Source organism: Schistocerca cancellata, chromosome 1, assembly GCF_023864275.1.
Source record: "Schistocerca cancellata isolate TAMUIC-IGC-003103 chromosome 1, iqSchCanc2.1, whole genome shotgun sequence".
Classification (NCBI taxonomy): Eukaryota; Metazoa; Arthropoda; class Insecta; order Orthoptera; family Acrididae; genus Schistocerca; species Schistocerca cancellata.
The window spans coordinates 794,660,733-794,683,288 of record NC_064626.1 but is presented as its reverse complement, the minus strand read 5'-3'; the positions used below and the strand labels follow the sequence as shown (position 1 = coordinate 794,683,288).

At 40.0% G+C, this 22,556-nt stretch overlaps 1 protein-coding gene across 1 annotated transcript in view; it reads right to left on the bottom strand.

The window, feature by feature from the left end:
• Positions 1 to 22,556, bottom strand: part of LOC126104245 (ATP-dependent 6-phosphofructokinase-like) — a 453,644-nt gene that overhangs the window by 195,123 nt on the left and 235,965 nt on the right. The window contains exon 8 of the mRNA XM_049912336.1: positions 6,111 to 6,189. Within this exon, the coding sequence (XP_049768293.1) occupies positions 6,111 to 6,189 (79 nt within the window). The remainder of the gene's footprint in view (positions 1 to 6,110; positions 6,190 to 22,556) is intronic.

The window sequence follows — 22,556 nt, the reverse complement described above, 5'->3', positions numbered from 1 at the left end:
TGTTGAGATCAATGATATTGGCCTGTAATTTCCTAATTCATCCCTGTTCCCTTTCTTAAATATTGGCTTCACTTTACTTACTTTCAGTGAATCTGGAAATATACCTTCTTCTATCGCAGCATTCAGCATGTGTGTCAATGGTTTTAATATACATTCTCTGCATTCCTTTATGAGATGTGATGTGACACCATCCAAGCCAGATGAATGTTTAATTTTAAGTTGTTTTATTAGGTTTGACACTTCTGCATCCGTTGTAGGTATGAAAACCATAGTATGATTTGTATGTGGGGGGTTTAACAATTTACTTGCTACATTTGTTTTATTTTGACTTATTAATTCGTCTGCTACAGTAATATAATATCTGTTAAAAGTATTGGCTACTTCTAGAGGGTTTGCGTTGCTTTTCCCACTCATCAGTGGGCAGATGTCCTCCGCCCGATTTGTTACTTTTCCTCTCTCTTCATTAATGAACGACCATAAACCTATTGAGTGGTTCTTTCCCTTATCTATAGACATCCTGATGAATGATGCTTTAGTTTCTCTGGTAAAACTACAGTACTCTTTCTTTTTTATTTTATACAGTGTGTTGTAGGCCTCAGTATTTTTTTGTTTGGAGAGGTCCTAATACACTCTCAGATTATTTCTGGCATGGATTACTTCTCCAGTCACCCAGCTTTTCTTTTTTTGTTGCTGTCTGACAAGCCTTTTACTAACAGGACATGTAACATCATAATAATAACTGAATAAAGAAAAAAACTGGTTCCATTTGGTGTTTGCATCTTTAGCTGCATATATTGTTTCCCAGTTTTCTGCCTCTAACATCTTTTTTAGCAGATTTATGTTATGTGGGTAGTTCTGTCTTCTCATCTCCCATATCTTCTGCACTGAATCACTAGTCTTTATATTTATGTCTATCATGACTGCAAAATGGTCTGCTAATGTGGAGTTTATTACCTGTGTGTCACAATAGCATGTAGGAATATTTGTTATTACGTGATCAATTATAGTTTCACTATGCTTTGTTACTCTGGTTGGTTTATCTATTTTTATTTTTAGGTTGTATATGCACAATATGTCCAATAGGGTCTTGGTATTGTCTGTATTTTTACTTGTGTCTATGTTCAGATCTCCTATAATTATTAAATAAGCATATGTTTTTGAGAGGTGTTGGATTATATCTTCCAGCTGTTCAAAGAAGGTTTTGATTATACCATTTGGTGATCGATACAAACCTAATACACAACATAAATTCCCAGCAATTTTAGTTTCCAGTGCTGTAGCTTCAAAGCTCAATTCTATAGCATATTTTGTTATATTTATGGCTTTAGTTGATTTATAGTTAGAAAAAATGGCAATACCACCACCTTTATAGGAAGTTCTGCAAAAACTGGCTACTTTCACATAATTCTTCAAGTTGTACATTCCTATGTGATTTTCTTTTAGCCCATGTTCTGTAACTACTAGAATGTTTGGCCTATACTCCTGTAATATTACCTCTAGTTCCTCTGTTTTATTGCTTATGTATAGAACATTTTGGTGAAGTATTCTAACAGTTGGCTTTAAATGTAATAGTTCCCCTTCCTGTAATATACTAAGCACTTCACTTGCTCCCTTTGCTTTTGGTACTATGCAATGATTTTTTTTAGTTTGTGTCATTAAACCTGGATCGTATCTTTGTCCGGTGTTTATGTCCCTCTCACTATTGTCACACTGGTATTTAAGATGGACAGATTTACTTACATCTTTTTCCATGCTCTCTTTCTGCTTACTCGGTACCATAAAAAATCCTCACTTAGTGTAGCAGGTCTCCTAGTTCTCAAGTTACATAAGTAGCTGAACTCAAACGTTTCAGCAGATCATCAATGTGTTTCTTCCAATTTAATCTCTCATCAATGGATACACCTAAAAATTTGGAATATTCTACCTTAGCTATATGCTTCTGATTAAGGTCTATATTTATTAATGGCGTCATACCATTCACTGTACGGAACTGTATGTACTGTGTCTTATCAAAATTCAGTGAGAGTCCGTTTACAAGGAACCACTTAGTAATTTTCTGAAAGACAGTTTTGACAATTTCATCAGTTAATTCTTGTTTGTCAGGTGTGATTACTATACTTGTATCATCAGCAAAGAGAACTAACTTTGCCTCTTCATGAATATAGAATGGCAAGTCATTAATATATATTAAGAACAACAAAGGACCCAAGACTGACCCTTGTGGAACCCCATTCTTGATAGTTCTCCAGTTTGAGGAATGTGCTGATCTTTGCATATTATGAGAACTACTTATTTCAACTTTCTGCACTCTTCCAGTTAGGTACGAATTAAACCATTTGTGCACTGTCCCACTCATGCTACAATACTTGAGCTCGTCTAGCAGAATTTCATGATTTACACAATCAAAAGCCTTTGAGAGATCATAAAAAATCCCAATGGGTGGTGTTCGGTTATTCAGATCATTCAAAATTTGATTGGTGAAAGCATATATGGCATTTTCGGCATTTTTGGCATTCTCCTCTTTCTGACTTCCAATTTCTCAATCAGACCTCTCAGGTTCATGGAAAGACATTCCATGGCATACAGGGCTCTTGGTCGTATGACGTAAGTGTAGTGCTTAAGTTTCAGGTTGTGTGACAGGCATTTTTTGTTGTAGGTGTTTGTAGTCAGTTGATAGGCTAGTTCCAACTTGTTGACTCTCATTGATAATGACGTTTTCTCTGATAAGTTAGGTTCTTTCCATTCACTGAGATACTTAAACTTCTCAGTTCTTTTTATGTTTCCCTGGTCTAGTAACATCTCTCTGTTAGCTTCTTTGATGTTTGTGAAGAACTCTGTTTTCTCCAGCAATACTTGAGGACTCACTTTCCCTGCCTGTTTTCTGAGGCAGTTTACCTGCGTTGTTGCTATTTCAAGAGAATCGGCAATCAGTGCCATGTCATCTGCAAAAGCTAGGCACTCTAGAATCAGTCCTTCGATTTTACAGCCCAGGTAGACACCACTCTGAACACCCAAACTTGCCAGTTCCTGGCACCATTCTCTCACAACCTTTTCAAGAACACAGTTGAAGAGAAATGAGGAGGGTCCATCCCCTTGTCTCACTCTAGTTTTTATCTCAAAGCTTTCTGAGATCTCACCTCTAAATTTTGCCTTGGAATGGGTGTTGGTCAAGGTTTCTAGAATGAGTCTGCAGGTTTGGTTGTCTAATCCTAGTTCATGAAGAATTTTGTCAAGCATTTCTCTATCAACAGAGTCATAGGCCTTCCTGAAATCAACAAAGGTGACAACCACCTTGCATTTTCTGATCTTGTAGTATGCCAGTACAGTTTTAGGGTTGAGGATGTGCTCAGCATAGGATCGGGCCTTCCTGAAGCCTCCCTCATATTCTCCCAGCTGACTATCCAGTTGATCTTCTGCCCTTTTTAGTAATGCTTTGGAGAGAATCTTGTATGAAATTTGCAGTAGTTGTTCAGATCAGTAAAATCTTCCTTTTTGTGAAGCGGATGGATCAGAGCCATGTTCCAATCAGGTGGTAATTTCTCTGTTTCCCAGATGTCCTGGATAATCTCAGTGAGCTTGCCCATGGCATTGCTTCCAGCACACTTCCAGAGTTCAGTAATGATAGAGGCCTCTCCAGCTGCTTTATTATTCTTAAGAAGTTGAATGATTTGTCCAAATTCTTTCAATGAAGGAGGCAGTGAGTCTGGGTTTGGTGGGGTTATTTGTATTCAAAGTCTTCACTGGATGGATCACAGTTGAGTAGGTTTTTAAAGCACTGAGCTAACAGGTGGCAGTTGTCCTTCTAATTAAAAACTATTTTGCCTGCAAGTCTCTGAAGTGGAGGCCTGGCAGATTGTATTTTCAAACTGTGTGCTTGAAGGTTCTGCAGAAATCTTTGGTGTTATTCTTAGCGAAGCTCTCATTGATTTGGGTTAGTTGGTTTTGTGTGAAGGTCCATTTGGTTCCTCGAATTACCTTAGATGTAAGCCTTCTTTGTCCCAAAAAGTTCTCCCAGTTTTTATCTAATTCACTGATCATATATACCTTTCTGCTTGTTTTAGTTGTCCTTTGCATTGTGGTAACTATTGTTGCCACAACCACATCAAGGCCACTTATATCAGTTTCAATGTGGACATCTTCATATTGGTCAGGTCTATTTGACGGCATTATAACCAATATATTTTCATCAAGAGTGGGGTTCCAAACTATTGGTTCTAGGTAGTTTTCAAAGAAGGCATTTTGTAATGTTTCAGTCTTATCACACCCACTGCTAACAAAAGTACAATTTTCCCTACTGATTGTTGGATGATTAAAGTCTCCACTGATGATTAGAGTAGGACTTGGAAACTTATGTACAAGTGAAATGAGGTTTTCTCTAAAGTTTTTGGTTACATCGGGAGATGAGTCTGGTGCACAATAGAAGGATCCAACTACCATTTTATGCCCATCCCTGATACTGAGACTTGTCCAAACAATCTTGCATTCAGCTTCGGTTTCTGTCATGTCGGATTTGAGTTGTTTTACTGCAACAAACACACCACATCCATTTCCCATTAGATTATCCTATTGATAAACACTTAAATTTTCCCCAAAAATCTCACTGGTATTAATTTCAGGTTTCAACTATTTTTCTGTACCTAGTATTATGTGAGCTTCAACTGCTTTTAAGGAGCGTTTCAAACTCTGGCATTATTTTGCAAATGCTTCAGTAGTTAATCACTAGGATTTTAATATTCTCACCTGTGGGAGGCATTTCTTTCAATCTCATACTGGTACTTCTGGGTTTCTTACACCTATCACCATTTGGTTTTGATGGAGAGTTGTCCTAATCTAGAAAGTTCTTGTGTGCACTTCGTACACAGTCAGCTAACTAAGTAGTGTGTATTGCACACCAGACAAAGTCTAGGAAGTTACAGTTTAGCTTGTTACAGAACTTTGAAGTCTCTGATTCAGTCCCTCCACTTGACTCAGGACCCAGGGGCCATGATCAGTTCTGGGGGCCATGCTGCAAATTGTGTGCTTCACTGAAACTCCATGTGCAAGGCTGGTTTTCTGAACCCTCTCTACCAGTTGCTGGAATGATCCAAGTATTCAATGAATTACAGTGCAACCCACAACCTGCCAGTCAGTGACAATAAACACATCACACTTCATCCACCACAGAACACAGCAATATGTAATCTACATAAAAGTTTAAGTAAATATGTCTCCCTTTATCATACCATTATTACTTAAGCTAAAGGATGGTTATACCTTCTGCTTTCTGAGTGCTGTATATGTAGATATCAAGGAATCACTCACAGATAAAGAGATTCAAAGTACTTAATGGTGTATGAAATAGCTGACACTTCACATCTGAGGAGATATGAAGAAGAATTAATTACAAGGAAGATTTGTGAAGTACGAGTACCACATACTGACCAAAAGTAATTGAAAATTAGAATGTTTGTTATGAGTTTAAAAGAATTGGTTTTGTCTGCTTATTGATTACTTGCAGATATTTATGACTTCATATCACAAATGAGATGGAGATAAAGCAAACAGGTGGCCCTCACCAAAAAACTTGATTTAATTTGCTAAAGAATTTATTGGTAGTGTTTCCTGCAATGAAAATTGGCTTCTCCTTATTCTTCATCCTGGAAAAAATAATAATGGGGAGAACAACACTTTTTTTACCCAGGTGGATGAAGAACTAATGGAGAAGCCAGGGCCAAAAAAACCAGAACAATGAAAGGCCCTTTGTTAATGTGAAAACTATGGATCTGTGGCACAAATTTACTGGGAAATATGCAGTGACAGAGGAAGATGGATATCACATAAGTTCTCTAGAATCAGTCCTCAATAATGCAATATACTCCCTTGAAGAACAATGGACTAATTATATACTCGAAATCAGATCCTATTGAAAATTCAGTGAGGAAAATAATGCACTTATTTTCCAACAAAGTCCCTTTTTAAGTTAATGCAATTATTCATAACGCATGGGATACTCTCCCTCAGTCCTGGTCTTTATGGACTTGGCTTTTTTATTTTATGTATGCTCTGGAAAATGTTGACAGCTTTTACATACATCAATACACAAATTAAAGAGTAAGTGATAAACAAAATACCTCTGCCAAATGTCCAACTGATGCTGGTGGTTTCAATCTGGTAAGTTTCTTGTACATATCTAAGTTTCGAGCAAAGTTCCTGCAAAATAATATGATACTTTTATAAATATAAAACATAAATATTCAAATAAATAAATCTGAATTGCATAAGAAAACTGTATATAAAAATGAGAAATTACTATTTAACAGCAGTAGATTGACAGATAAATATAATAACTATACAATACACTTTCTTTCAGATCTACAAACTGCTTGTCTAGAAGGAACAGAAGAAATGATGAAACAAGCATTTGCAATGTTTGACAGGAAAGTCAGCAAGGAGTTCAGTTAATGATACACATACCAGGGGAGTTGGAGCAGTCGTCCAAGTTTGGGTGGCAAAGAGAAATATTCAACTTATAACATCAGTAAAAGAAAGCAATTGTTAACAACTGCAGTTCAGTTACATTATCTATATGGCTAAAAATTAGTCATTGTAGTAGTGATAGTAATTCAGTAGGTAGGTGTTCCGAGCTGATTTATGTTTGAAGGGAATGAATACAAGAACGAGAGGAACAGCATTCATTCATACACAGATACATAATGTTCTATAAATCCCATACTGCCAGAGAAACTTAAGGAAAGTAATGCCAGTTAAGTTACATATTATAATAGAAAAGTGTCTGTTGGAAACTAAATATGTTAACTAAATCAAGATTTTTTTTTATGTTGAGTGCTGCAGAAACCATATTCCATGCTACTGTATTTGCTATAATATACATTCCTACTTTGCATAATTTTGGCAGTACTATCCTGATCCAAAAAAATATTTCACCCCAAATTTCAGTGTATATCAACATGGATAAATATATATCACTGAAAATTTTTGGAAGTTATGAATTACAAAACTTATGAGTTTTATGCATAACTTTTTGTAGTAAATCGGCATTTGTGAAGTGTTAGATTTAATTTGTTCCTTTCAATGTGAGAGAATATTTTCAGCATTTATTATAAATTTCCACTATACTCTGGCTTTTTACTTGAGATTTTGGTGGAGGCTGTTAGAGGGGAAAAAAGAAATATTCATTGTAGTATAATGGAATCAATGTAAATCTCTTTGTTGCTTCAGTTCTTAAAGGTGACTTGTCACATTTGTACTGTAACAGATCCAGAAATTAAAATAGAATCAGCAAGCTTAATTATATTAAAAGAAAATTCAGGTGAGAAAACTAATAAATTATGAGACAGATATGTTGGCCAGAACTTTGCTTCAAAAGATGAAATGTGCAGTACTGGCAGAAGACACAAATGAGAGAAAACGTGATCACTTTTAACTTTCAGTGTTAATAGTTCTTTCCTCGGAGAAGAAAAGAGGGATAAGTTGAGGAAGGTTAAAAGGGAAGGGCATATTACTCAGACCCTAGTATGAGAAAAACTCACCTGTAATGAGGATGAGTGAAAGTTAGTCAGTGAGATACTCCTCACCTGCTGAAAGACCTGCTATGTTCCAAATCAATAGAAAGCACACACAAAATGGTTGTGGTCTACTAATCATTCATAGTTTGAATTTAAGGCAAATAATGGTAGCCCTTAAGAAGATTATGGCAAGTAATAAGAAATATCACCTTGTGCACTCAATGTGTATGCCTGAAGGCCTCATTCAACATATTGAAGACACTGTTCAGGCATCCATTGTGAGAACAAGGCTGCAAAACACAAAGGAATGAACTATGTGTGTTGTCTGGGATCTGGAACTGCAGAGTACTCATGTATTTTTAGGTGTAGAATATTCACTTCACAATGGAGATGGATAAGAATGGCTGCCTTCCCTGCCTTGATGTGTTGCTCAGGAGGAAGGCTGATGGTACATAGGGTCAGCCCATTTATTGGAAGCCAACTCACATTGATTTGTGTCTACAGGCTGACAATTGCCACCTTCCAGCTCAGCCTGATTAGGTACTTCATACCTTGGTTCACAGCGCACACATCATTTCAGGTCTCCGAAGTCTCTTAACTGAATTAGCCCATCTTGAAGCCATCTCTTATAAGAAGGATTATAGAGAAAAAATGATCAAATGTGTGTTGTGCTACTGACCAACCATGAACTGGGTGAGTGATGATTATAATGAGGTGACAACAATGTCTATTATCTTCCTAACACAGGAAGCATTTCTGACAGGATTGGTTGTATTCTGTGGAAATATGATGTGGAATGTGTTTTTTCATTGCCATTTAAGATTAGAGCTCTTATAGGATTTATACAGGATGATCCTAGTTTGTTTAAGGTGGTGTCTATTGTATTCCTTACAGTTGTGGCATGCCATATTTTATTTTGTAGCACTAGTGCATGAGTGTGTGTGTGTGTGTGTGTGTGTGTGTGTGTGTGTGTGCGAGTGTGTGTGTCCTTCCACATATGCTCTTCACAGTGAGTTTTAACATTTACTTGCACAACAGGCTCACATTGTGTCTGTGCCTTGAAAATGACAAGAGTATGCACCTATCGAAATATCAGTTGATGTCAAAAGTTCACTTAGCTGCATTCCCATAAGCTATTTGTACTTTTTATATGCCAGGGGAAATTCAGGGTTTTGTAAGTGGAAAGCATGACAAGACATACTGTAAACAGTACTAAATGCCTTCTCTGAAAATCATGTACACATGTTAGTTCATCAGCCAATTCATGATGGAAATAGACGGAATATAATGACAGCAAAGTCTACCTGTCCAGTTGAGTGGTTAGTGTGTTGAAACAGCAAAGACCAAACAAGGCTCAGAGCCCAATGAAATGCATGTCAGACTCTATTCACAATTTATAGCTGAGTTTGCCACTTTTTTAACTATTTTTAAAAATATTGTTGGAGGTATCAGTGATCCAATTACAATCTCTGAAAATAATTATAACAGGCTAGATTGTACGACACATTTATTCAATGGCGACCAGTTTTGATCATTACATGATCATCTTCAGACCTACAATCATTTTGAGGGACAATGGCTGTATACTGAACAGGAACTGCTGAGGTATTGGCTACTATCATTCAGCAATTACTGCTCCATACACAGTCATCGTCGATCAAAATAGCTGTAGGTCTGAAGATGACCATGTGAGGATTGAAACTGATCACCTTTGAATTAATATGCCACTTATTTTCACTTTTTTAGCCATAGTATACTATACATCTCTTGAACAGAAAAATGTATTTAATAGCTGGAAGAAAGCAAGGGTTTCACTTGTTGACATGAAGTGTAGCAGAAGCGATCCACAAAGCTGCAGTTCAGTATCAGTGACATACACCTGTTGTTTACTCTTGAAATGTATTCTGCATTCAAATATAATGAGAAATATCAAACAGAACCACCTCCTCCATCCAAAAATCAACTTGGGTTTCAAAAACATCAGACCTGTAAAGACCAATTTTTGCTTTTCTCACATGAATTGGGAAAGCTCTTTATCAAGACAATCCTGTGGATGCTGTATTTCTTGATCGCTGAAATGTATTTGACTCAATACCATCTCTATACTTATAATCGAAAGTATGACTGAATAGGGTATCAAATGAAATTTGTGGCAGATTAAGGATATCTTACAAGAGATGAGACATGTATTTTATCTAGAAATTCCAGCATGGAATAACACCAACACAAAAAAGATATGCTGTTACTCACCACATAGAGAAGGTATGGAGGCACAGACAAGTACAACAAAAGGACTGCTAGACTATTAGCCTGAAGACAGAAAAATCCTTCAGAAGCAGAAAACTCATACATATTCACATGAGAATGACTCACACAAACATGGCTGCTCAGGCCTTACTAGCATTGACAGTTGGGGTCAAATGACCCTGTGTTAGTACTTGTGTGAATGTGAGTTTTCTGTTTCTAAAGGACTTACCTGTCTGAAAGCTAACAGTTAACCAGTCTTTTTTTTTTCAGTCTATCTGCAACTCAGTGCTTCTTCTATGTAGTGATTAGCAATCTATCCTTTTCAATATGTTATCTTGAGTAGAAAGAAACTGACTGATTTCAGGCTTGCCCAGAGCATTGTGTTGAGACTCCTGCTCTTCATGTTGTGTGTTAATGACCTTGCAGACAATATTAATAGTAATTTCAAACTCTTTGATTAGGTAGTTACCTATAATGATGTTGTGGGGATGTAGGACCATTGGCTGTACCCCCCAACAATATAGCTGCACTTCTGCAGCAAGAACAACTGTATCTTTGGCAGATCAGTTCTCTGTAGTACGCGCTCTATGCTACATGCCTTGTGTATACACTGAAGAATAAAAGTATTCATAGTAAGAGGCGGGAGAGCAATTGATTATTTATCATCGTAATTACCATGCCCGCTCCCCACCACCTACAGTGGTGACCCCATTATTTTCTTTTCAACTGTGCCACAAAATACAGAGTTATACTTGCAGCAGCACACCGCCAATAATTGTGGGATACAAACTTCACACTGCAAAGCATATGCCCCATGATAGTGCTTCATCGCCTGGCATCACTACACATGATTTATTTGTGCATGTAATTGATGTTCTCACTGATTCCCAGACGATATAACCAGAGCAACAATGGTTCTTGAATGATCAAAAATGTTCCCATTGTTTTAACAACAGCCAAAGAAGGGCATGATTAGCTGTCGCCAAGTGGACAAACATACTAAATTGCAAATCAAGTATGATGTTATCAGTGAAAGTGGTGAGAGAAAGCCTGGGTTTTCACATCTCGTGACCACAGCGTATCAATACAGCAAGCCTAGCTGCAACTAAGGCCCACGCACCGTGGGAACACAAGGCTGCCACTTTGGGTGACCTACACTGACGCGCCATCCACCATTATTGCGATGGACCAGGACCCATCCATCATGCCACGTTCCTCAGTACCCCACCACGATGCCATCCTCCATGACGCCAATGCACCAGCTATGACACCCAAGTTGTGTCCCCCAGTAATCGGTCACGACACCCACATCACCGACACACATATCATGACTACCACACTGTGACGCCAGCTGCTGCCTCTATCAGTGCCACCAGACAGTGTTCGTGAACCTGCACCATTTACTTCATACAATTACAACGACCTCATATTAGTCGCAGCCCCTCACCACCAGGCAGATGGTTCACACTCTGCGAGTGCATGATGGAATCGGCTGGGATCACAGATGACCACAACAACTTTTTGGTGCTTTTGAACCACCTCCACACCAACACCGATCTTATCAGCGACCTCCTACTGCATGCACCAACCACTGACAGATACCGTATTTACTCGAATCTAAGCCGCACTTTTTTTCCGGTTTTCGTAATCCAAAAAACCGCCTGCGGCTTAGAATCGAGTGCAAAGCAAGCGGAAGTTATGAAAAATGTTGGTACGTGCCGCCACAACTAACTTCTGCCATCGAATATATGTAGCGCTATGGCTTTGTAGGCTCAAAGATAAATACTGGCGCCAAAACCTCTGCGTCAGTAAATAAATTTAAAAAAAAGTGGAAGACGAGCTTTTTTTCTCCGCCGCGAGTTTCGACCACTGCATTTTCATACATTATCCAACGAAGTAAATACAAATTCCGTATTGTTCATCTTCGAATGTAGCACAATTTCAGTGTACTACGAAAATCTGACTGGCAAGACTGTTTGGGATGTTTGTCAATATGGCCAACTCTACGTTCTGAATTTTTTCCTATCTGTGAGAAGAAATGGTTGCTAATAGGAACCTGATGAAATTTGAATCACATACAGTATTCTCTTCACCATAAGAATAATACGAATATAAACATTTTGCCATGTATTCTTTCGTGTTTGCTGCTATCTCGTTTAAATCCTGTCTGCCTAATAAACTACGAAACTAGAGTGAGACAACAGCAAACGCGGAAGAATATACATATCATTTAATGTTTATATTCGTATTATTCTTATGCCTAATAGTGATAGTCAGAAATGAAGCACGGCAAGTGACTAGATTTTTAAATCTAAGATGACTCTAATTTCTGTGCAGAATTTGATGTAATAAAGAAGCGGCCGCAAAGATTTTCAAACAGAGAAAAATTTTCGCGTAGCTCTCGTTCAGAACATGTTCTATCATACGTAGTCTATTATTTGATTCTTGTTGATCATTATCAAAGAAAGCAGCAGTGTAAGTAACAACAAATAGCAGTCTCTTGCCATTGTTTCGCTAATGAGATGATTCCTCTCTTTTTTTAATTGTACGCGGCGGTAGCGCGCACAAAAGCAAGCCATGCCGCGAACCGCGACAGGCCGTAAACACGCACTATCAGAATGCACAAACAACGCATGACACAGTGCAGTAATGCATTTTCAGCTTAAGAGTGACGCAAATACCTATAACAAAGAAAACGGCACTTATCAGATCAAAGCAAAATAAGCAATCAATTCAAACCAGACGAAGCACGTGAAAAAGGAAGGGCACCCGTATAAATACGGACGGAGCGCCTGACGCATAGCAATGGCTACGGGGTAAAGCTTAACTGCTAAGCTTACGACTCGAACCATACTACTGTAGCTGTATCGTCATTCATTCGACCTAAATTGTGTCTCATATTACAATGGACCAACTTTGTTTCGATTTAGAGGTGCGGCCTAAAACTTTTCTCTCTCCTTGAATTTCGAGTCTCAAATTTCAGGTGCGGCTTAGATTCGGGAAATTATTTTTTCCTTTATTTCGAGTCTTATTTTTCAGGTGCGGCTTAGATTCGAGTGCGGCTTAGATTCGAGTAAATACGGTATGAGACAGTGATGATGCTCAAACTACAGCACCTGTCACGTTCACCTGAATAACAACTCCACCTAGCCATCATTCAGATGTCACTGGGCCATGATTCTACATCAGCGCACTGGTGCAGGTTACACATCCCAATCGACACAAACCTCTTACAAGATCATGCTCTCTGGTCACTATGGCTTCTCAAACTGCCTCAAAACATACAGACAGCCATGCTAACATGTGAGGACAAACCACTGGAAACCTGGTTATGCCTCGCCAACCTGATGCTTACTCTCGAACAACATCATGCCTTGATAAACACTCACATCAGCTACGGCACCGATGTCAACACCTGTTACATTTACAGCCAGCCTGTGCCAGTGTGGGCACTGTACGCACCCACGGAGACCAGGACCCATCCAAGCAACAGTCGCTGAGCTGCTCCCACCTCAGCCAAGCCCTTCCATGCAGCACCCTCAGCAGCCTCACAAGACTCCACAGCGGTGAGGCACCAACAGTCAGATGCCATGATGGAGCCAGGCACCATGTTTGTTATGGAATGTAAACAAGCCACATTCACGCCTGGCTGTCAACCCATATCTAACCGTCATAACGACTCACCTAGCCAGGACACTGTACCTACTCGGCCACATGCCCCTGCTGGTCCCACACAAGCTTCAGTGCTGAGATGCGCCCTCTGCATCAGGTCACTCTCCTGCTCCAAGCTGCCTCACTACAAACCAGGACAACACTCGTCATATCCCGTGACTACATTCTAACGGTATGCGGCTCTTCATCTACAACAACCATCTTAGAGCGTACTTCCTAGTCGGCACGAGTGCCAATGTTAGCACACTGCCACCTCAGCTGGTGCCCGGAAAACATGCACCATCCCCTATACAAGTGCCATGAACGATACAGTGATTCCCATGATAGGCACAGCCTCTTATCACAGTTCGACTGGACAACCACACCCTTCACCCATGGAGGTTTTTCTTGGCCAACACCACAGAGCCAGAGTCAGGCACAGATTTTTTGAGGCATTATAACCTTCTGCCAGACCTGGGTACAGCCTTACTACTACATCATGACAGCCACAGGCCAATCAGTGGAGTAAACAGTGACCACCTACCAATGCATGAGACTCCGCTGCCTCTTCTCTTACCTCTGAAACAGTACTGGACCTCATGTTTAAGTGCCAGGCATTGTTCGAGGAGCTCAAAACCAAGCCTACTGTGTACACTAACCTCTGCCAGACCAATGCCAGCTCATGAGCAGCTAACGAATACCTCTGCAACTGCTGCTCTGAGCTCATGGCACAACTGCACATCACACAGCAACAACTGTCGTCGCAACAGCAACAATGAGAGCCGTCCTCCCGAGACACCGCCAGGCCTTCAGAACCACAGGTCAGTCCAGTGTCTCTTACTTTGTGATGATGCTCCCATGAGCAGGCTGCACAAAAACAGTAATGCTCTCATGAGTAAGTCGCATGCAAACAGTGATATAACCTTTGCGAGTGGATCATGTGCCTCATGTGCTACTCCTCATTAGCTCTGTAAAAAGATTAACACTGTATACAAAGATACTCCTTACAGAAGTAATACTACCCTGGTCCACCAGCCCATACCGACCACACCGCCTTACCCTTCACAAACTACAGGTGGCCGAGGTCGTGATAGATGAACTGTTACGCGAGAGTAGCATCAGGCCATCAGACAGTGTGTGGGCCTTACCAATTACTATGAGAATGAAAAAAAAATAAAACAGGGCACCTGTGTAGGGAGTACAGACATTTGAATGCATGCATCATAATTGATAGTTAAACCATGCCCAATTTTCAGGACTTCTCCCAGTAACTGCCCGGTACAATCATCTTTAGCGTGATTGACTGCAAAAGAGCTTATTCACGGATCCCAGTGACCATGGATGACATCCCAAAGATGGCAATAATTACACAGTTTGTCCAATTTTAATTCCTCTTTATGCCCTTTGGACTAAAGAACGCAGACCAGACTTGGCAACAGTTCATTTATGGCTTTTTTTTTTTTTTTTACCATGCCCTTTTGCTTAGTTACTTGGATTATGTAATTATCTTCTCACAATAAGCTCAAGATCATGAGAAACACCTCCAAATGGTATTCGACAAAGTAGCACAGCATGGTGTTGTGGTCAATGAGGGCAAATGGCAATTCCGACAAAAATGTGTTACATTCATAGGCCATCATGTCAACGCTTCTGGCATCCGTCCCACCCCAGAAAAGATAGACCAAAGCTGTAACCTACTACCCCCAAAGGATTATCAAGAGTTGTGCCATTTTTAGGAGTAATTAATTTTTACTGACAACACCTCCCCCATGCCACGGAAACAATTCTGCCGCTCACTGAGTCACTCCGTCGCAAAAACACATCAGGCAAACGTAAGCTCACTTGGACTGCAGATATGCAAGCAGCTTTCAAGAACATCAAATCCAAGCTCACTCAGAGCACCAACCTGGCACTCCCATCACCAGAAGCCCATATAGCTATAACGGCCGATGCCAGCGACCGGGCGATTGGGGTGGTGCTCAATAGGAAATCCCCGGTACAACGCAGCCCCTACAGTTTTTCTTGCAGAAACTTACCAACTCCTAGAAAATGTGGTCAACCTTTGACTGTGAGCTTTTGGCAGTATACGAGGTGGTTTGGTATTTCCAAGATGACATGAGGGGCCAGCCGTTTACTATCTACACAGACCACCGTCCGCGGACTGATGCTATTTACAACCCACCAGCCAATACCTCCCCTTGGCACTTCCGTCACCTAGAGTTAATTTCACAATATACTATGGACGTCTGCTATGTACAGGAGACAGAAAACATGGTGGCTGACTACCTCTCATGACTCGCTGCCACATCGGCACACCTTCACTTCAACCAACTAGCAGAGGCACAAACAACTGACACTGACCTTCAAAATCTGCTATCTGGACACACAAGGGCCTCCAGCTCAAGCAGTGCACCATTGCAAGCACAAACAAACTAGTTTGGTGTTACATATCCTGTGGTAGGCAAAGACAATCGTCCCACAGAACTTCATGAAGATAGTTTTCAACCTCATCCACAGCTTGTCTTTTGCTGGAGTACGTCCAACACTGAAACTCATAACAGAATGTTTCATTTGGACTAACATTAAATGGGACTGGGCTGCATGGATGAGAGCCTGCATCCAGTCCCAATAGACCAAGACAGCATTGACACCCAATTGCCCTTTGGGAAATTCCCCATCCCAAAGGATCATTTCCAACATGTCCACGTAGACCTGATGGGGTCACTCCCAGATCCATACGGATACAAGTACATCCTGTCAGCCATTGACAGAACAACTCAATGGGTGGAGGCCACATCTCTGACTGATATCTTGGTCGACACCATCGCCCCAGCTTTCTTCACACTATGGATTGCCCGCTTCAGCTTCCCAAAGACCCTGACAACAGACCAGGGCTGGCAGCTCTACTGTCTCTGTGTGTGCCACTGGTTCCACACAACATCCTACCATCCTCAAGCCAACAGACTTGTGGAACAGTGGCACTGCACCCTCAAGACACTACTCGTATGCCATGACCAGGAGTAGACAGAGGCCCTCCCCTGGGTGCTGCTGGGCATACAAGCTGCCTAAAAAGACGATCTGGATGCCTCACTGGCAGAGGCGCTCTATGGGGAACCGATCACACTCCCAGCAGAGTTCATGTCACAAACTACTGACCCCATGGACATCAACCTGCCAGTCCTAGGGAAACATGTCAGGAACCACATGCCATGTCTGCATCCCATCAGCATCCTATCACGCCAAACCAACCATCTTTGTGCACAAGGACCTCCAATAGTGTACACAAGTCATGCTCTGGACTGGCGCCATCAAACCCGACCTCCAGCCTGCATACAGTGGCCTGTACAAGGTATTGAAATGAAGGCCAAACACTTTTGATATCTTGCAAGCTGGAAAAATCACAACAGTGTCACTAAACTGGCTAAAATTGGTGTGGACGTCAGCGGACACACCCTGTGTTTACTCTCCACCAACCCCAGCTCCAGGCCCCTCAAGCCAGCTTACAGTTAGCCTAGCCCTGTGAGACTACCTGCAAGAAGACATTTCTGAAACACTGCAGGACTCACTACTTGAGGTTAGGGACAAATCTGATAATAGACAGACTGGATACAGCACAGTCTTGAGGTCATTAGCATGCTCCACACCCCTTTCACCTACTATCGACACAGCAGGTCTGAAATCCAGTCTTTCTTTGGACAGCTACCTGCTCGTGTTGGCCCTGGAGCAGTTCATAACGATGACTGACACCCCGAACACCACCGCTGGCGAACTGACAGCCTTACTGGACAACACAACATCCAGCCACTAACACTTAAATGCCCCATTGGCACCACCACCAATGCCAAGGGTCGTCATCTGGGCACCTGGCAAACTATGATATGTCAGTCCTCACCATCGCCAGCAGGACAATGCATCATGACATGCACCAGTCACTGTGCTCTGCACTTGTGGTGAGAGGCTCTGTGGGGACGTAGAACCACTGGCTCTAACCTCATCCCTCAATAATATCACTGCCCTACTGCAGCAAGAGCAACTGTATCTTTGCCAGATCAGTTCTCTGTAGTATGCAGTTCTCTGTAGTATGCACTCTATGCTATACGCATTATGTATACGCTGTGAGAATAAAAGTATTCATCGTAAGTGACGGGAGTGAGAGTGATTATTTATCATTGTAATTACCATGCCTCCTCCCCACTACCTACAAGTACTGCTTGAAAAATGCTACACAAATATTCAGTCAGAACTTGATAAAATGTCAAAGTGGTGCTTTAAATGTTTACAAATGTAAAATTGTTCACAAAAAAACAGCATCCGATGCCTGAAGCATCATTTAGTTACAATTAGAATCAGTCAAATCATACAAAAACCAATCAAAAAGGTCCAGTAACAGTTAAAGAAGTGGCAGACATCAGTTCAGTGATAGCTTACTATGAAAACAACAGTCTCTCTACAATGGATATCACTTACAGAGCACTCATGCGACCTATCACACAATGTGTGAGCCTCAAACTGAAGAGCACCAGTAGCATAACAAATGGAAAGGGTGATTATAATTAAAGTTAAACTTTCAAAATGCTGTAGAAATAACACCACTGGTCAGAAAGATGTCAAATTGCAATGGAATATTATCAGAGAAGGTGGAAAATGTACGGCAGAAGAAAAAAAATAGTGTGAAAATTGATCAACAGATGGCGCTGCATGTGTCAGAATACATAAATGAAAACACCTGTCAACAAATCGGGTACATGGCCTTTCCTCCTTTCATGGCTGCAACGTTCAACAGGACTGTCTCAATGCAGGATCGCAATGGGCTTGTAAAGCTGTATTACAAGAATGATGACTCTGCACGTGTCACTCTTCAGAAGTTATGACACTGAAGGGTCTGAAAAAAGGCATTGGTACAATCACTGCCTTGGGTCTGGAGAAAATGATTCGAAAATTTGAAAAGACGGGTTCTTTTGGTGTGCAACCTGGTAGAGGGAGGAAACGAACTGATTCAACATCAGTGGAAGCAGTGGCCACAGCAGTGCAGGAGGAGACAAATGATGGTGTGAACATTGGAACTGTCTGAACATTGGACATAACCAAGAGCATGGTACATAAAATCTTACGAAACATCCTTCTTTGCTATCCATTCAGAAAAAGCCAAAAATACTTTAGAAAAACTTGAATCTTGGTTCTGTCAAAATGGACTAAAACTAAATGTAACTAAAACGAAAATGATGCAATTTGAAGCAAAATCAGTAGAAAGGAGTGAAATAAAGATAACTTGCAATGATCAGGATATAACAGAAGCAAACCACGTGAAGTTCTTAGGCCTAAATCTTGACAAAAATTTAAATTGGAAGGTACACATAGATTACTTAGCAAATAAACTGAACAACTTAGCATTTGCAATGTGTATTTTGTCAGGTGCCACAAACATGGATACCAGAAAGATAGTTTATCACTGCTACTTTGAGTCAGTTATTCGTTATGGCATAATCTTCTGGGGAAATTCAGCAAATGTCACTAGGCTCCTAGTATTACAAAAGAAAGTAATTAGAAACATGTGTGTTGCAAAAAAAACGGGAATCCTGTCGACCACTGTTAAAAAATTTAAAAGTACTATCTATCCCCTCACTTTACATATATGAGATGGTGGTGTTCCTATATAGAAATCAACATACACTAGACAATTTCCGTTTTGACCACAACTACAGCACTCGCCACAGAGATAACTTCAAACTTCCAACACATCTTTTAAAACTTTATGCCCAAACACCAGAGTATATGGGGTTAAAAATTTTCAATAAAATAAAAGGCAGTAATATATTTAAAATGGAGATTGGTTCACTGAAAAGATTGCTCTTTACTCTACTGGTGGAAAAGTGTTATTATTCTGTCGATGAATTCATTGAGGACAGCTTCACAATCTGAACCCAGGGATTGTAATACATTTATTATTTTATGTACATGTGTAGCTGAAACTTAGAAATGTAAAATATAATGTAAACTTTTGTATTTCTCTTAAAAAAGTGAAAAAAGTTTCTTTTGTAAACCTTGACATGTCTCCTGTACATCAAATCAAATGATTTGAAAATTGTATGTAATGAGATGAATAAACCACATCACATCACATCACATCACATGTGCATGAGTAGCTTCCTGTTGACCTGCCAGCAAGGGAGACCTTTGCTTTAGAATTTCTTGCTTGCATGGAAGTGGAAAATGATTGGCTGTGGACAGATGAAGCCCACTTCCATTTGACAGGATATGTCAATACACAGAATTGTCAAATATGGGCAATGGAAAATCCACACGCAAATCAACCAGTACCACTTCATCCTGAAAAGGTCACTTTGTGGTGCAGGTTTACAGCATGATTTACCATAGGGCCATATTTTTTTGAAGAGACAGGTGCTTCCAGTCCTCTTACCTGTTCCAACACTGATAAGCGCTATGAGTGTCTTTTGCACAACCACGTCAATCCAGCTCACCTACAGCTTGGGTGTGTGGCTGGCATCATTTTTATGCAAGATGGCGCGCCTCCACACATTGCAAATACAGTTAAGCAGCTGCTGAAGTGCCATTTTGGAAATGCTACAATTATCAGCTGCCATTTGGCTATGGCCTGGCCATCCTGATCAGCTGATCTAACTCCGAGTGACTTCTGGCTGTGAGGCTATCTGAAAGATGTTGTGTTCAGTGTTCGATTGCAAACTTAGCTGTATTGAAGGCATGTATTGTACAAAAACATTCTTAATGAGACCCCAGAAGCACTTCGGTCAGTTGTATAACATGCTGTTTATCGATTTCAATTTGTTACAGAAATTGGTCAACAGCATATTGAACATGTTTTGCGCCAGTCACACGGAAGTTAATAATGTGATTTGATTTTGATTGACGCTTTTTATGTGGTTTTAGGCCTCAGGACAATTAAAAACCAATATGATTGGTGCTTTTTATGGAGTTTTTGGCCCTAGGTACAATTAAAAACCAATGTGATCAATGATTTTTATGCAGTTTTTGGTCTCAGGACAATTAAAAACCAATTTTTCCCATCCAATGTGATATGAACTTCCTATGGCAGATGCGCTTATGTAACTAACAGTATCACACCTGTACACCCACTCACTGAGTAGTATAGTTTGTTTAACGTCCAATGTACACCTTGGGCATTGTTGTATGATTCATTTGTCATTTATAGTCGACCACTATTAAATTATGATGCTTGCAGTGCACCATCTAGTGCTACATTTTGTAACTATTTATTTTTCTTCTGCCACACATTTCCCCCCTTCTTCGATAATATGTCATTGCAATTTGATGTCATTCTGACCAGTGGTGTCATTTCCAAAGTGGTTTGAAAGTTTAACTTCAAGTATAATCAACCTGTATATAAAGAAAGGCAGCACAAACAGTCATTGGTTTGTTTGGTCCAAGCAAGAGCTTCAAGATGATGCTGCGGGGAAAAAAACCCTGAAGTTACTGATGCTTCTAGGACAGAAAAATCTAGCCTGTGAAACCCCACTTACAAAGTTTCAAGCACCACTTTAGATGAGGAATCTATCAATACAATACACCCCAACATATATAATTACCATAAGGATTGTGAAGACAAGATTCAAGACTAGTCTAGTTACAGAATTCACAGAGGTAGTTACAAAACCATCCTGTGAAATCCTTGCAGAAGAGATGAAGGTTATTTTATTTATTTATTTTATTCTCCATCTTTAGGCATTAAAAAATGCGATTGATGTCATCATTTGTGTACATATACAGTTTACATAACTAACAGAAATGGTGTAATATATTGTAGATCATTATTGTCTAGTTGTTGTTGTTGTGGTCTTCAGTCCTGAGACTGGTTTGATGCAGCTCTCCATGCTACTCTATCCTGTGCAAGCTTCTTCATCTCCCAGTACCTACTGCAACCTACATCCTTCTGAATCTGCTTAGTGTATTCATCTCTTGGTCTCCCCCTATGATTTTTACCCTCCACGCTGCCCTCCAATACTAAATTGGTGATCCCTTGATGCCTCAGAACATGTCCTACCAACCGATCCCTGCTTCTGGTCAAGTTGTGCCACAAACTTCTCTTCTCCCCAACCCTATTCAATACTTCCTCATTAGTTATGTGATCTACCCATCTAATCTTCAGCATTCTTCTGTAGCACCACATTGCAAATTATTGTCTAATAAGATACAAAAATTTGTCCTTGATGCTGCACAAGGTATTTGCATTATATTTACATGTATAAGTTTAATCTAAGTGAAACTATATTAGTACCAGTACTTAAGATCATCTTTACTGCACATTATAAACTCTTCTATCGTATAAAAAGCTTTTTCTCTAAGCAATTTCTTTGTGACACTTTCAAACTCATTCAGTGACACATTATGTGCCTCTATTGGCAACATGTTAAATAGTTTTACTCCCATGTACCTGTAACTATCTTGAGTTTACTTTAGTCTAGCAACTGGGATGTCAGTTTGCTGTTTTATACGTGTGTCATGGTGATGGATAGATTGTCGTAGTTTGTGACTGTGTTGGTTTTCTTTTGTGTGTATCAGACAACTTAGTATAAAGAGGGCTGCAACTGTTAGTATTTTTAGATTTTTGAAATATGGTCTACCAGACTCATTATTTCTGACTCCATGGGTGCATCTGACTGCCTGCTTTTGCCAAATGAAAACGTGTTTTGCTCTGGTTGAGTTTCCCCATAACAGAGTGGCATATGTTAAATGGGTGTGGAAAAAGGCATAGTATGCATTGAGTAATAACTTATCACCAACACATGACCTTAGTTTACCTAACAAATATGTCACACGTGCCAACTTAGTACAAATATAATCGGTATGACTCTTCCACGTTAATTCTGAGTCAAGATGGATCCCATGTAGTTTAGCTGAGACACAATCAATCTTATCACTCTTAACACACAAGCTAAAGAGAATATTTACAGTTTTATCATGATTTATATGCAAGTCATTGAGTTAAAACCACTTGATGGCTGCTCTGAGATGAGACTCACTTTCCTCGTTTAATTTTCCTAAATCTTTCGATGCTGTAACAAAAGTTGTATCATCTGCACAGAGTGTGGATTTACATAACATGGTGCTGAGCAAGTCATTTACGTATATTATAAAAAGTATAGGTCCAAACACAAA